This window comes from Brassica napus, chromosome C3, assembly GCF_020379485.1.
Source record: "Brassica napus cultivar Da-Ae chromosome C3, Da-Ae, whole genome shotgun sequence".
In the NCBI taxonomy this organism is placed as follows: domain Eukaryota; kingdom Viridiplantae; phylum Streptophyta; class Magnoliopsida; order Brassicales; family Brassicaceae; genus Brassica; species Brassica napus.
The window spans coordinates 59,112,419-59,128,340 of NC_063446.1; the positions used below are offsets into that span (position 1 = coordinate 59,112,419).

Consider the following 15,922-nt stretch of genomic DNA (forward strand, 5'->3'; position numbering starts at 1 on the left):
TCCTTATAATTTTTTTTTTTTTTTTTTAAGAAATTAAAAATTATGAAAGTTGCAAAACATTAAAATTGAAAATTCATTTATTGAATGATTAAATGCAAACATACAATAATTATTCATCTTCATCATTACCAAACTTGTTCCAAATATTTTCTACCAAATCATTTTTCAATCGTTCATGTAACTGCCTATCACGAAGATGAGTCCGTATAAGAAGCATATTAGCGAGATTTGGAGGCATCTCGGAAGTATTGGGTGCATCCACATTCGAACTTCTGGTCGAGGTTCCTTCTTCAAATTCAGATGTATCATACTGAGTGTATCCATTGCGTTCATTTTCTACTACCATATTGTGAAGTATGATACATGTTCGCATAACCATCCCTATCTGTTTCTTGTCCCACAAAATAGCCGGGTTTTTCACTATTGCAAATCGAGATTGCAATACTCCAAAAGCCCGCTCCACATCTTTTCGGGTTGATTCTTGAACTTTAGCAAATAACTCTGCTTTAGGACCTTGAGGAAGTGAGATAGATTGGATAAATGTTGACCATTTTGGATATATACCGTCAGTGAGGTAGTACGCCATATCATATTGGTGTCCGTTGACCACGTATTGTACCCTTGGAGCTCGACCTTGTAAAATGTCATCAAAAATAGGTGACCGATCGAGGACGTTAATATCGTTTAAGGTACCTGGTGGACCAAAAAAAGCGTGCCATATCCAAAGATCTTGTGAAGCGACAGCCTCCAAGACAATTGTCGGCTTTCCTGATCCACGTGTGTACTGTCCTTTCCAAGCAGTTGGGCAATTTTTCCACTCCCAATGCATACAATCGATGCTTTCAACCATTCCAGGAAAGCCACGTATTTCTCCAATATCGAGTAGTCGTTGAAGATCTTCTGTAGTGGGTCTTCGTAGATACTCTTCTCCAAATAATTGTATTACGCTTTCTGTAAAATTAGTTAAACACGAAAGTGTTGTGCTTTCACCAAGTCGGAGATATTCATCTGTGGCGTCCGCCGTGCAGCCATAAGCAAGCATACGAATAGCTGCCGTACACTTTTGTAGTGGAGATAGACCTAACCGTCCGACAGCATCTCTTCTTTGCTGAAAAAATGTAACATTTTCGGAGAGGCGATTGACAATACGCAAGAATACTTCCTTGTTCATGCGGAAACGGCGTCTGAAAAAATGAGCCGGAAATGTGGAATCTTCACGGAAGTAATCATTCCATAGACGGTTGTAGCCCTCTTCGCGGTTTCGTTCGACATATGCACATTTCTTCGGTTTGACTGTTCGATTTTCGACGATGTTGTTGAATGTATCCTCAATATATTCATCGACCGCCTCATCCAAAACCGCATATAATCTTCGATCTACTTCATCTCCCATATTTCACTATCCTTTCTTAAATCTACAAAAGAAAGTTTGTTAAAACCAAAACCATAGTTGTGCGTACGAATAGTTGGACCATTATATCAACCTTATATATCAGAATCATCTAATTCTAGGTTGTCAATCAATCATTGTATCAACCTTATACAATATCAAATATTCGATGGTGGATTGAAGCCTACTAAAGATTTGAATTGGTATTTTGAGAAGCAACACAAAACTCTACTATCATACTGGCAACACAAACCAGTGACCATACCTGCCGTGAGCATACAAATATGAAGGGAAGGGTTGATGAAACGCAGATACTCGAAATTAAAATTTCATCATAACAAGTTTTTAGTACAAGAAGAGCAAATGAGATAGCTCTTCGCCGAGTCTACAACCAGACTTATAAATACAAAGCTAATAAACAGACAAAGTACCCGTGACTAGGTTCACATGGAAAAATAAGAGAAAAAACAAGCATCCCGTGAATACATAAGGAAGAGACAGCAGCTTTTGTCTTCGTCAGGCACATGGTCTTGTACATCACCTGAAATAGAGAAAATGAGATGATTAAACATAGTGAAACGAACAGAAAATGTGTACTAAAGTTAGAGCTAACAATCATCACATCATTTCAGACATAAGTTTCATTTTCAGAGCTAATTCCATGTCATCTAGTGGCTCAGTCTTTGCAAGTAAACTCTCTAGCACATTCTGTCTAGAGATTTGTTTTTTGAGCGCCAACAGTCCTTCTATCTTTTCCAATTCTTCTTCTTTTCCACCTTTCTTCTTCTTGCTACCAGCCTTAGCTGCCTTAACTCCTATGGGTCTTTCTTCTGGCTCCGCGAATGACCCTTGAGCATCAGAAGCAACTGCTTTGCGCTTCTCCCGACCGCTCTCCTTCTCGAGATAGGTGGAACACCATTTCACATCATGTCGAAGCTCCCTCCACGCATGTTCCAAGTTGAACTTACTGCCGTGGTCATTGTAGAAGATATCCAAAGCAGCCTTCATCACATCGTTCTCATTTTGCCCGCTCCTCTGCTCCCTCAATGCCATCTCGTAGCAGCCCGAAAATTTACACACCAAATCATTGATCCTAGCCCATCTTTGCTTGCATTGCCCAAGTTCTCTTGGGATTGTCCCAACCAGCTGAGGACTGCAGTTGTAGTACTGTACAATCCTCTGCCAGAACTTACCAGCTTTTTGTTCATTCCCGACTATAGGGTCTTTGCTGGTGTTGAGCCAAGCACCAATGAGGATTATATCCTCCTTTGGTGTCCATTTCTTCCTCTCTTTGACAGTAGACTCATCGGAACATTGGCTGTTAAAGCAAAGGGGTTCCGATGAGTCAAGCTCAACACACCCTTGGCTAGCTAAAAGGTTTACAAAGCAAGTGGAGTTTTCCATTTTCGGATTTCACTCTGTGTTTCTCTTGTAGAAACGCAGAAGATTAAATAGGGATCTTTAGTTCAACTCTATTTAATCCTAGTAGGAAACTGTCCTATCATAACAGCTAGAGAGTGAGTTAATGAAGTTTTCGTTTGAAAGCGAGATTTAATGAAGCAGTATGGATATTATTTGCTAACTGTCCTATCATAACAGCTAGAGAGTGAGTTAATGAAGTTTTCGTTTGAAAGCGAGATTTAATGAAGCAGTATGGATATTATTTGCAAACTCCTACTAATTTCACACGAGGCAGAGATGAAGGATAATTTAATCCACTAACCTCACAGGGCTCTCTCGAGTTCAGCCACACACATAAGCAGCATTCTCACCTCGTCCTGCAGCATTCTCACCTCGTCCTGAACATACATCATACAGTTATTACAGAACTATAGTCCTACCCACATATAAGTAAAGTCCTAAAGACATAACAGATCACTCATCACTCACCGTAACTGCCTGGCACTCTCTCAGAAGCTTCGCCTGCTCGTGATACCGTTCTTTGAGCCTCTCAACTTCTTCATGAATAGCCGTAACCCATGGTTGCCTGAAATGCAGCCCATCATTCTGCAAAAAAAGATAAACATTTGTCAGAATATGAACCATAAAAATAACCAGATTAATTACAGTACATACCTCAAAGTCTTTGCAGATAAAGTATCTTTTTCCCGGGAGGTAGTCGTACGTATCATCTTCATCAACGGTTTCTTTCGTGATTGATCCACAGGGGCAAATTTTGGGAATCCCCTGTTGCGCATTTGCAACAAAATCGATCATGTTGTAGTACTCTTTTTGTGCTTTCTTATCGCGAAGTTCTTCCTCCATTTCAAAACCTGCAAGGAAAATCATGTTATCAGATTCATAATTAGCTATAAGGATAGCTTAACACAAATGGTTTCGACTATCCCGAACCCGTAATCGATTTACAAATCAATCTCGAACCGTAAAATTATTTATAACTCTTCACGGAACGTAAATCAATCCAGAAGTCAATCCCAACTCAATTTCAAACCCTATATCTATTAAAACCATACGATAGAACTCTCAAACAACAAAGAACCGATTCGAGATGCAGAAAATAACAAACCTAGACGAAAACCGTAAATCGAAAAAAATCCCCAATTCGATTTGAAACCTAAAATCGATTTTTACCACACGATAGAACCCTAGAACTGACTAATCAACATGCATCAACACCTAATCCAAAAATATTGAGTTAAGAGCACGCGATTTACCTTCACCGTTTCACGATCTCTGAATCGCCTTTCGCCTTCGGGAGAGTTTTTTTTTCGAGACGGAGAAAGAGAATGAATGTTTTTTTCCACATACGAAACACAACCCCTACCACGACCACTCCCGCCTTGCCACGTGATTAAGGATTTGATCCTTAAACCCCTTAGTTTAGGATCAATCCTTCGGTTACGACATTTTAAAATTATTTTTTTAATTGCTTTTACCTAAGTTATCGCGCTTAGGATTCATCACGAACCCGCGTTGCGGGTGCTCTTAGAGCATGAGGTTCACCTAATTTTTTTAATATTTTTTTGTCGGACTATAAATAGTTATGAACTTGTATTTGTTGTTTTCTGCATTAGTGAACCCGAAGAATGAGTTCATAGGAATAAAATAATAATATAAATTAAAAAAATAGAAATAATTCAGAATACATGAATAAAATATTAAAATATATTATAAAATTTTGAAAATTTTTTATTCAATACATTAAGAGTAGATTACATAAATAGAGAAATTCAAAAACATACAAAGCTTATTCATCTTTATCACCAAACTTTTGCCAAATATTTTCCACTAAATCAGCTTTCAATCGAGCATGCTTCTCTAAATCTCGAACTTCTCTGCGGATGCCTAACATATCACCGACATGAATACTATCTCTACTTCTCACCCTTGAACTTCTGCTGGACTCTCCTGACTCAAACTCAGATGTATTAATTTGAGCGTATCTGTGTCGTTCGTTCTCTACTATCATATTGTGCAATATGACACAAGTTTTCATTATCTTTCCTATCTTTGCCTTGTCCCATTGTAGAGCTGGGTTTTTAACAATTGCAAACCTCGATTACAATACTCCAAAACCCCGTTCGACATCTTTTTTGGCGGATTCTTGCTTTTCAGCAAATGTTTCGGCTTTACGACCTTGAGGAAGTGGGATGGATTGGATAAATGTTGCCCAATTTGGATAAATTCCGTCAGTAAGATAGTAGGCAATACGATAAGTGTGGTTGTTGACCTTGAACTTAACTTTAGGTGCTCGACCATGTAAGATGTCATCAAAAACATGTGACCGATCTAGAACATTGATATCGTTAAGGGTACCTGGTAAACCGAAAAATGCGTGCCATATCCAAAGATCTTGTGATGCAACAGCTTCTAAGACAATTGTCGGCTTTCCTGAACCACGTGTGAACTGACCTTTCCAAGCCGTTGGGCAGTTTTTCCACTCCCAGTACATACAGTCGATGCTGCCTATCTTCCCCGGAAACCCCCGTACCTCTCCAACATCGAGTAATCGTTGAAGATCTTCGGGTGTAGGTCTTCGTAGATACTCATCTCCAAACAACTGTATTATTGCATCAGTGAAATTTGCCAAACATAAACGTGATGTACTGTCACCAAGTCGGAGATATTCGTCATATGTATCTCCCGACTGACCATATGCGAGCATACGTATAGCTGCCGTACACTTTTGAAGGGAGAGAAAGCCCGTACCTTCCCGCAGCATCTCTTGTTTGCTGAAAGTATGGAACTTCACTACTTAGACGCTCGACAATGTGAAGGAACAGTGGTTTGTTCATTCGAAAACGCCTCCTAAACATTTCAGGTGGGTATGTAGGATTTTCCATGAAATAGTCTTTCCATAGTTGATTGTGTCCTCGCTCTCGATCTCTTTTGATATAAGCTCGTTTCTTCCGGTAGTTGGTTTGACCATCAACTACTGTGTCTATGAAATTATCAACAATTTATCGACCATTTCATCAAAAGCTTTATCTGCTTCATCGCTTGATGAGGAAGACATTGTTGATTGATCTTTTTCTTGCTACAAAAGAAGAACTTATAGTTAATTTTTTTACATAGAATTCATTTTCTTTTCTTTTCTATATGGTATGTTTATCTTTTTTAGAATTGTTTTTGGATTTTAAAGTTATAGTTCATTTTTTTTTTCATAAACAAAAGGGATCGAGTATAATATTTTTTTCATATAATTCATTTTTTTTCTTTTCTATATGGTATGTTTATCTTTTTTAGAAATGTTTTTTGGATTTTAAAGTTATAGTTCATTTTTTTTTCATAAACAAAAGGGATTATAATTTTTTTTTAATAGAATTCATTTTTTTTTCTTTTCTATATGGTAAATGACATTGTTGCCTCATAAAAACAAAAGAAAAGTTCGTATTTTACCTCTATGGATTGGTTTTTGACAAGTAGAGGTGGTGATGTCTATGCAATCGTGGTGAACCCCCGTGGTGATGGATGAGAAGTGTATCAGAGCAAGTGGTGATGGTTGATGAGTGTATCAAAGCAAGTGATGAGTGTATCAAAGCAAGTGTATCAACGAAGTTTACAAGTTTAGAAGTTTTGGTTTTCAAGTTTACAACTATTGTGAAACACTTTGATGCACAAAAATAATAGAAAGACATAGTTTATATATATAGAGATACATGAGTCAAGTTGCTCGGGTACATACACCCGTGAGTTGAAAAGGCAAGTCGTGGGGACATACACCCGTGACTTGAAAACACATCCTGTGGGTACATACACCCATATTAACCGAAGGTCCTAAAACGAGTGTAGAAACATACAAAATACTACACTCTCCCGTGATTCAATCTGACATAATACTACTACAACCATCAACCTTACTCGTGACTTGATATGATACATAAAGAAACCGAGACCTACAACCACGTCCACACGCATCCTCCTCCTTGAACCCGTGACCTACAAAGAAAAACGGATACATATCAATAATCTAGATACCAAAACATATACAAACATTATCAATATACATAAACCAAAACATATTCAAACAATGTGAAAATACAACAGCTAAAACATAAAGCACAAGAGAGTGAAACAAAAGAAATCAAACAATTAACCAACTGATAAATGCACAAAAAAGCTTCCACTCACCACGTTAAAGCATTTCTGAAATGATTTTGTTTTTTAGAGCTCTTTCTTGATCAGAAAGAGTTTCTGCATTTTTTCCTAGCAACCTATCTAGGAGTTTGTGTTTGGATAAGTTATTCTTTGCCTCTAAAATGCTTTCTATCTGATCAAACGCTGGTTAATTGAAGTGTTTCTTGCGTTTTGCTGCTTTGGAAGCCTTCACACCGGGAGGCCTAACATCTTCCTCGCCACCCACCTCCTCCGCAGGTTCCTTCCTCTTCTCCTTTGCACCATCTCGTGTCGAAGTGTGGGATCTCCATTTTTGATCAAACCGAAGCTCCCTCCAACAATGTTCAAGAGTGAACTTGGCATTGTAGTCATTAAAGAAGATGTCATGAGCCGCCTTCATGACATCATTCTCAGTTTGTCCACTGGCTTGCTTCTTCAAAGCAGCTTCGTGACATCCCACGAACTTGCAAACCTGTTCATTAACCCTACCCCACCTCTGCTTACATTGACTCCACTCCCTAGGAACGGAGCCAACGAGCAGAGGGCTTGCATTCACACACTTCTCTATGCGCTTCCAAAATGAGCCAGCCTTCTGCTCATTACTCACGATTGGATCCTTGCTGGTGTTCAACCAAGCACTGATCAGCACCACATCTTCTTTGGTTGTCCACTTCCGCCTTTCCGCAAGTTTTGGAACCTCAGAACAACCAATATCTATTAGTTGACTGCTCTTGGAGGCAAGGAGGTTAACGAACCCGTGAGAGTTAAGGGAAATTGGTTCCATTTAGTTTTAGATAGAAGTTTTAAAAGTTTGGTGTGTTTTGAGATGTGGATCATGCCTATGTTTTAATACTAGTTTTAGTGTTAGAAAGTACAACAAATTGATTACGTGTGTGTGTTTGTCTAACTACCAAGCATTGATTAAACTAGTTTAAGTATGGTGTGTGTGTTTGGTTTTTCGTGTGTGTGTTTGTTGTGTGTGTTTTAATTACTCTATACTTGTTTTAGTGTTTGGTGTGTGTGTTTTAATGACTCTATAACAAGTACAACATAGGTATAACTACACAGATATCATTGAATGAACATCAAATAAATTTTAAAAACTCAACTACACCGATTTTATACACAACCATTCATTACCATTGAATACGCAACTACCTATAATTTTTAAAACTCAACTAAGCGTGGTTAAACTCTAGCTAGCTACCACTGTAGTTAACCAGTGTAGAGTAAGGGTTACCTTTTGTTTTCAGTCGAAGCAGAGCTTCTCCAAGACCTCAACCTGCATAGAGAGGTTATAAACCTGCCCAGTGAGGTTATCAACCTCTGCCTGTACATGAAAGAACAATCATACAGTGTTAGTCAATGCATAAAAAATTAAGAAATATTTTAAAAAATTGAAATCAAATTAGAATCTAGTTACCTCCAGTCTCTGAATGTGGTTATTGACCTCCAGCACCCAATTTATCACCACCTCCACCTCCTCCAGACGCTTAGTGAGGCGTTCGATCTGCTCCTCGACACCAATGACCCAAGGCTGACGATAATGAAACCCATCAGCCTTGGTAAGAAGAAAAAAAAATTTGAATCAATAATCAATCTCGTTTAAAAAATAAAAAATTCAAAATACAATTAAGAACAACCGTACCTCGTAGTTTTTGCAGGTGAAGAAGCGCTTCCCAGGAAGAGTATCGTAGTCGTCCTTCCCACGAACCTCGTGAATGATACTGCCACCACAGGGACACCTCGTCGGAATCCCGTACTCTGAATCAGCCACAGAAGAGAGCATGTTGATGTACTCCTTTGTCCTCTTTGAATCTCTTATCTCTGCTGCGGGATCCATCTGCATCAGAAAAAACGATTCCTTTTAGAACCCTAACTATAAACTAAATCGATTACAAATCCCAAATAAACGTACCCGCATGACGATTTTAAACCAGAAATCTATACCCCCTTTTCGATTTCGAACCCTACGACAAAACCCCCAAAACCATGAATGAAAACCCCCAAATCGATTTTTAACCTAAAACGCTTTCGACCCCAAACGATTGAATCAATCGGTGAAACTAGTGGATACTCACCTCAGATCGTCTACGAGAGAGTACGACGTCGATTAGATCGAAGAAAGATGAGAGAATGATCCGGCTATTGCGTCACACGAAAAATCGCCAGGGAGAGAATGAAACCCTAGCTTTTGAAGAGAGAAGTGAAAATGAATGATCTATCGCGAATCCCTTTTTTTCTCCGTCTACACGCGGACTCGCGTGTCCACTATGCTATCGACGCGTGGCTTGACCCCGTATCATACGGGTTCACCCGCAAGAGACGGATCACGATATTAAACCCAATAAACATTTTCTTTTAATCGAATGGGCCTAGGATCCCGAGCCCGTGATCCGGTTATAAACCGTCGATGCGGAAGCTCTTATACCTCCTATCCGAAATATCCAAACTCGAAGTCGCTCCGATCTATAAAAATATTGAAATGTGTATTAAGTTAGAAAATATTGGATATCTGAACCTCTTGTTAATGTCCAGATAATATTAGAAAATATATATAACAACTCTAAATCCTTAATATTTTACACTCTTCATTTTTTTTTCCATAGATCCTCAAAACTTATGTCAGTTGGCTTAATTGCATCAACTTCTTTTTTTTGTTAAACCCTCACCGATGTCCTTCACATGTTAACAACCTATTTTCTTATTTCTTAGTTAATGTTATGAACCATATTGTGGATGACTCATAACCAAGAGATTATGATTTGTAATTTTTCCATTAATCTATGACGGTGTAATCTCCTATATAAGAAACCTCTATGTTATGAATAAAGATAGACTTTTCCTTTATTTTTAGAACACGTTATCAGCACGATAGCCTATAGCCCTAAGCCCCCACGAAATATTCTTCAACTCAGCCGAAAATCATCAAACCCTAAACGCAAAGGAATCTGCCTCGGAACTTCAAAGTGGTCGTTCTCTCAAACCGTGAAGACCCAGAAAATGATCAACATATCAAATCGAAGCCCTCGCCGAGACGAATCCGTCAGTGCAAACCGCTTGTCGATCTGACCACCGACGCGCCCTCACGCACAGATATAGTGCGCGCCGATTTGATTTGGAAACCAAATCCGATTCCAACAAGGATTTTCTAGCCGAACTCAACTTCTGTGCAAGCGAGGGAATTAAAATCTAATATCAACAAGGAGTTCAAGCCGAGAGGAGTTGCTGCCCGTGCGATCAAACTCTCTTTTCCATTCAGATCAAAGGAGTTCATAGGCGTTCCTGATTCGTCTCAGCTCAGTCTACAGGCGATCTCAGTCCGATCCTAGCTCAGACGAACTCAGCCTCAGCTCGCATCCCGGACAGCTCGTGTTCCCGACAGCAAGCATCCTGTTCGCGACAACTGCAGCTCACGGACAGCTCGCGACCTCAGCCTCAATCTGTTCGCGATCCGATAGCAGTCAGCTCGCGTCCTGTTCGTGTTCCAGTTTGCGGTTTCATCCCTTTGGTGGTCTGTTCAACAATCATTTAAGGTTAAAAGGTAATTCAAAACCTAAGAACCCATAATCAAACATGGATTGATTGATAAAGAATGAAACCTTAAAACCCTAATTTTTATGAATCAAAACCATAGGGTAATAGATCAAAAATCCTAATTGAGTAAATCGAAGCTCTAAAAGTTCGATACCCCAAACCCTAAATCATGTTCCTACATGATTAAAACCTCAAATCGGTGTTTACAAGTTAAAATCCGATAAACTCTAACCCTATATCTATAAACCCTAAATAATTTAAGTATCGGAATTAATTATACTATAATTATCAAATCACATATTAAAACCCTAATAGAATATTTTGAAATCAAAACTGTTTTCGGTTTTGATCATTGGGGTTTTAAATCTGATTGAATATGATGTTATGTTGCTAGAATTGTTTAACCATTAAGTTGCTAGATTTATTATTCTCATCATGCTAGTTTAATAATTCTGATCTGTTTAAGTCTTGATTAAATCCGACCTGCTTGTTTTTATTAATGCTTTAATCACAGTTAGGATTGATAGATTTATTTTCTCATCCTACTTGGTTAATTGTTCATCTGATTTAAAATTGTTTAAACCGACCAGCGTGTTAAAACATTAATTGGATCCGATAGGCTGATATATTGATTGAGGTTTACTTGTTTAAAATCCGAGTGATCTGATTGCATGATTCTTGAGGTTTAATATCATCTGCTAGGATTGATAGTTTTGTAATATGATCTGTTTTAAATAGAAACCCTAAATAATCCGTATGATAGGTTATATTGATCTGATTTGGATGTCTTTGAGAGTAGAGAATCCGTATGCTTGGTTGATATATTCATGATAAAATCTAATGTCTTGAGGTTTAAGATTGTATGCTAGGTTCAATTTTATTGATTGATCTGATTAGAAATCATGAAACCCTAATTCTAGTCCTAACCTTAATCCGCATATCTGAAACTTGAAACCCTAAATTCATTATGCTTATGAGTTCTATTAAATTGATTAATCTGATTATATGTTTTTGAGGTTTGATAAATTCGGATACTAGATAGATTATTTACACACGGTTTATGCTAAATACCAATCAGCCTTGAAACTGATTCATTGAAATTCATGCTTGAAATGTAGTATTGCTAAAATCAGCCTTGAAACTGATTTTGTGATTAATGAATCTTTTTACTAGTCTTGCTAAAACTCATTGATTGTTAAACCCTAATTGTATGATTAATTGAATATGTTTTTGCTAGTCTTGATAAACCATAATGTTATGAGCACATAAAAATAGTAAATGCCTTTAAGATTGATAGTTTCATTGTCCTCAAAAGGTTGAAATCCGAATTGATTGTTTTTTAAAGAGTAAGGCCGCATGAAAATTATACCTAAATATTGAGTGATATATGATTTGAGATGTCAAAAATCAACCTGGATTTTACTGCCTTAAATCTCTCTGGAGATAATTATTTAAGGTGGGCATTGGATACAAAGATTATCCTAAAGTCAAAAAGACTTGGTGAATGTATCATAGAAGGCAATAATGCCAATGAGAAAGATTGATACATGACAATATTAATTATTCGCCATCATCTTATTGAGAGTCTCAAAGATCAGTATTTGACAATTGAGAATCCTCTAGACTTTTGGACAGAATTCAAATCGAGATATGATCACCAAAGAAATGTGTTATTACCAAAAGCTATGGAGGAATCTCAGAATCCATAACTACAAGTCCGTGGATGAGTCTATTGCTAGCTAATAAGAAACAATGAATTGAGACCTCCTGGATCAACCCCATTACCTGAAGCCAATAAGGCCGCAAAGGAAAAAAAAGAATCCAAAGAATCTAACCACGTCCAGGATGATAGACCACACGGCCATGGCCGTGGAGGGTAGAAAGGACGTGGCCATGGCCACTATTATACATTTGGCCGTGGGAACCACTATGGCAAAGGCCCTGGGTATCAACCTAATTTGAGCCATGGTCGAGGTAGAGACCGTGGTATATCCTTTAAACCACAAAGCTCGACCAAATCAGTGTGCCATAGATGTGGAATGGGGAACCATTGGGCTAAGGTACGTAGGACTCCCAAACATCTTTGTGACATCTATCAAGAGAGTCTGAAAAGGAAGAATCCTTAAGCCCACTTGGTATATAAAGATGGTGAAAAGAATTTCGAACATGATCAAGATAATCTTATGGAATGTGAGACTTATTATTGCCTAAAAGAATCAAGTTGATAATCTGATTTCGACATCAAACTAGTGTGATTGCTTTGCTTGTATGCATTCTCTGATTTTTATCTCCTTGAATTTATTTCTATTACATTGTCTGCTTAGATTAAATGAATGAATGATTTTTCTATATGAGTACACTGAAAAACGCCAATATAAGTACTAAAGCAGGTATCGCCAGTCTGAAAGAAGACTATGGCTAGGCTAATATATTATTGCCTAAGGGTATGCATCTAGAAATCAGTGATGCCTTATATTCACCCAGCTCTAAGAGCAAGAACAGCCTATTGAGTTTTAATGATATAAGAATGAATGGTTTCCATATTGAAACAATGGGCGAAGGAAACAAAGAGTTCCTTCAGATATATGTATAAAATCGCCCAAGGCCATAATAAGTCCTAAAGACTATATCTGCATTCTCTACTGACCAAGACTATGCATATATCAGTATGATAGAGGCTAAAAGCCTGTGAAAATATACACTTTATGGCACGACCGGATTGGCCATCCTGATCCAAACATGATGCGAAAATTGATATTCAAAAGGCACACATTAAAAGATAAGAAGAGTTATCCCAAAGAATCTCACGTGTGTAGCATGTACACAAGGGAAACTCATTAGGCCATCACCAGTAAAGCGACTATGAGCCCCTTTTTCATAATAAAGACTATATGTCTAGATAATACTGGTGAATACACGTCCCAAGCGTTTAAATGATTATGGTATGTCCATGGAGATAAGTGTGGACAATTCCGTGATACATGTCTGTACCAAGAACGGCTTGGCAGAAATCTTTTAAAACGCAAATAGCTGATTGATAGACCATAGCTTATGAGGTCAAAACTCCCAGTCACAGCTTGGGCCACACGAAATTTACATGCATCTAAGTTAATACACATCAGGCCATTTAGCGAGCATAGATATTCCCCATCGATTAGATAACGGGTCAAGAGCCAGACATATCCCATCGTAAGACATTTGGATGTGCCGTCTATATACAAATTGCTCCACCACAGAGAACTAAGATGGGACCTCAAAGGAGGATGGAGATATATGTTGGATATGATTCTCCCACGATTATTAAGTAACTTGAGCCAAATATGAGTGATCAGTTTGAGGCCATGTGTACGGATTAGGGGGAGAAAGTAATAAGCTGGTAAAAGAGTAAAAGAGATTACATGGAATCAATCATCATTGTCTTGGCATGATCCTCAGACTAAAGAATGTGAAATAGACGTCCAAAGATTATACACAAAGCTAGCTAATCAAATGCCAGACACATTTTCTGACCCGAAAAAGAATGACTAAGTCATATATAAACCAACTTGTAAAGCACCAACGAATTTGATGTTCAAGAAGAGACGCAATCAAGTTGCTACAGAGTCTAGACAACGTATGAAACGTGGTAGACCAAATAGGTTCCAAAAGATAAAAATCCTCGGAAACAAAAGAAAGGTGCAGAGAATGATAATCAAAATCCAAATCCGAGGTTGCTAAGGAAACCATCCCAGACATGGAGATAAGGCCGGCCGACTCTAAGGTAAAGGTACCAAACAATGTAGCTTGGGACGCCAAGCTGCAAAGTATTAAAGGTCCTGATAATAATGAATCTCAATCGATTATATCATGTCTGGAACATAATGGAACCAATAAGGAATGTCGACATAAGATGATTTATTTGCATACAAGGTAGCACTTGAATTTATGAATATAAGCGAGGATCATGAACCCACGTCAATATAAGAGTGCACACTCGTAGAACATATTGGATTGAATGGAAACGTGAGGTTAAATAGTTTAAAGAAGAAAGGCGTATTTGGTCATATGATTAAGACGCCATATGATGTTAAAACCAGTGGATATAAATGGGTCTTGTGAGGAATAGAAATCGTGAGATATAAAGCTGATGTTGCACAAGGATTCTCACAAAGACAAGTAATATATTATGAGGAGACATACTCTCATGTGGTGGATGCAACTACTTTTAGATTTCTCATAAGTCTGGCTATATAAGAGAGAAAATTAGACTTGCAGCAAGTTGATGTAGTGACTGCATATTTATATGGTCCACTGGATAATGAAAGTACTAGAGGGTATTGAGCTGAAAGTACAGCAAGTTCTCGAGAACAATATTGATAATCATCAAAGTATATGATCTAAATATCCTAGGAACCTCTGGATACAATTTTCCAAACAGTTGAATATCTCAAGAAAGAGTTTGAGATGAAAGATCTTGGAAAACAAAGTTTTGTTTGGGATTACATCTTGAATACATTAACAATGAAATCCTTGTGCATCAAATAGTATATACAGAAAATGGTACTCAAGAGATTTAATATGGACCAGTCTCACCCATTATCTAGTACATGTGCGTGAGATCACTTGTTTTGGACACTGATCCATTCAGTCCAAAGGTGGACGATAAAGAAGTCCTTTTAGTCCTGAGATGGACGATGCAGAAGTCTTGTTTTAGACACTGATCTGATTGGTCCATAAAAAGGACGATGAAGAAGCCTTTGATTTTGGTTTATTTTATACTAACCAGCCCAAAGAGGGGTTATTTGGTTTTGTTGATTTGTTTTCAGACAGATTATGTTTTACACATGATGGTACACACATATCACAGCAACATCATCCAAGATTTCGTGTGTGTATTTGAGGTCGATGACTCAATATGTTCGATCAGATTGTGGCCTGGCCAATGGTAAAGAAGAACCAACTATCATGTTTGAGGACGAAGCATATTCTGCCCAAGATCTTCATCACCCACAGCTTGCAGAAAATTGGAGAGGTCCAATGGACTTTCAGTAATGTCCAAATCAGGGGGAGTAATGTGTGTTGTACTCTTTTTCTTTCACCATGGTTTTGTCCCAATTAGGTTTTTTCTGGTAATGTTTTAGTGAGGCAACATTAAAGCACATTACAAGCTTTAAATGGTTATAGCATCCAAGGGAGAGTGTTATGAACCAAATTGTAGATGACTCATAACCAAGAGATTATGATTTGTAATCTTTCTATTTATCTATAATGGTGTAATCTCCTATATAAGAAACCTTTATGTTATGAATAAAGATAGATTTTTCTATTACTTTTATAAAAGTTAATACTATATTGTCCGGTTTTACAACATATATTTACCATTTGATTCATTTTTTTTGTTTTGTTTTGATTCATGAATTTTTTTACTTTGTTAAAACA

The 15,922-nt window shown here is 37.8% G+C and overlaps 5 protein-coding genes across 5 annotated transcripts; all 5 read right to left on the reverse strand.

Moving 5' to 3' along the window:
• Window positions 1–26: 26 nt before the first annotated feature.
• On the reverse strand, window positions 27–1,834 carry LOC106403408 (putative nuclease HARBI1). Its single transcript, XM_048750326.1, has 2 exons — window positions 1,656–1,834; window positions 27–1,415 (listed from the first exon to the last, which is right to left on the reverse strand). Exon 2 carries the CDS (start codon window positions 1,391–1,393, stop codon window positions 110–112), a length of 1,284 nt encoding a protein of 427 aa, XP_048606283.1. The 5' UTR covers window positions 1,394–1,415; window positions 1,656–1,834; the 3' UTR covers window positions 27–109.
• Window positions 1,835–2,008: 174 nt separating this feature from the next.
• Window positions 2,009–2,794, reverse strand: LOC106403409 (glutathione S-transferase T3-like). The gene has a single exon (XM_013844240.2). It carries the CDS (start codon window positions 2,792–2,794, stop codon window positions 2,009–2,011), a length of 786 nt encoding a protein of 261 aa, XP_013699694.2.
• A 344-nt stretch (window positions 2,795–3,138) lies between these two features.
• On the reverse strand, window positions 3,139–5,152 carry LOC106402962. Its single transcript, XM_048750327.1, has 3 exons — window positions 4,066–5,152; window positions 3,467–3,663; window positions 3,139–3,397 (listed from the first exon to the last, which is right to left on the reverse strand). The coding sequence occupies exons 2-3, from the start codon at window positions 3,653–3,655 to the stop codon at window positions 3,266–3,268; spliced, it is 321 nt and encodes a 106-aa protein (XP_048606284.1). The 5' UTR covers window positions 3,656–3,663; window positions 4,066–5,152; the 3' UTR covers window positions 3,139–3,265.
• A 1,323-nt stretch (window positions 5,153–6,475) lies between these two features.
• LOC106405305 lies at window positions 6,476–10,626 on the reverse strand. Its single transcript, XM_022704529.2, has 4 exons — window positions 8,616–10,626; window positions 8,391–8,528; window positions 8,208–8,297; window positions 6,476–6,790 (listed from the first exon to the last, which is right to left on the reverse strand). The coding sequence occupies exons 1-3, from the start codon at window positions 8,814–8,816 to the stop codon at window positions 8,217–8,219; spliced, it is 420 nt and encodes a 139-aa protein (XP_022560250.2). The 5' UTR covers window positions 8,817–10,626; the 3' UTR covers window positions 6,476–6,790; window positions 8,208–8,216.
• LOC111206938 (glutathione S-transferase T3-like) lies at window positions 7,137–7,751 on the reverse strand. The gene has a single exon (XM_022704422.2). It carries the CDS (start codon window positions 7,749–7,751, stop codon window positions 7,137–7,139), a length of 615 nt encoding a protein of 204 aa, XP_022560143.2.
• Window positions 10,627–15,922: the final 5,296 nt, after the last annotated feature.

Excerpts from the sequence above, each read along its gene's own strand:
- LOC106403408 (XM_048750326.1), bottom strand. The coding sequence starts at position 1,393 with ATGGGAGATGAAGTAGATCGAAGATTATATGCGGTTTTGGATGAGGCG.
- LOC106403409 (XM_013844240.2), bottom strand. The coding sequence starts at position 2,794 with ATGGAAAACTCCACTTGCTTTGTAAACCTTTTAGCTAGCCAAGGGTGT.
- LOC106402962 (XM_048750327.1), bottom strand. The coding sequence starts at position 3,655 with ATGGAGGAAGAACTTCGCGATAAGAAAGCACAAAAAGAGTACTACAAC. Across the intron at positions 3,398-3,466 it reads TTATCTGCAAAGACTTTGAG|AATGATGGGCTGCATTTCAG; the intron begins GTATGTACTGTA and ends CTTTTTTTGCAG.
- LOC111206938 (XM_022704422.2), bottom strand. The coding sequence starts at position 7,751 with ATGGAACCAATTTCCCTTAACTCTCACGGGTTCGTTAACCTCCTTGCC.
- LOC106405305 (XM_022704529.2), bottom strand. The coding sequence starts at position 8,816 with ATGCAGATGGATCCCGCAGCAGAGATAAGAGATTCAAAGAGGACAAAG. Across the intron at positions 8,529-8,615 it reads TCACCTGCAAAAACTACGAG|GCTGATGGGTTTCATTATCG; the intron begins GTACGGTTGTTC and ends CTTCTTACCAAG. Across the intron at positions 8,298-8,390 it reads ACCACATTCAGAGACTGGAG|GCAGAGGTTGATAACCTCAC; the intron begins GTAACTAGATTC and ends TTTCATGTACAG.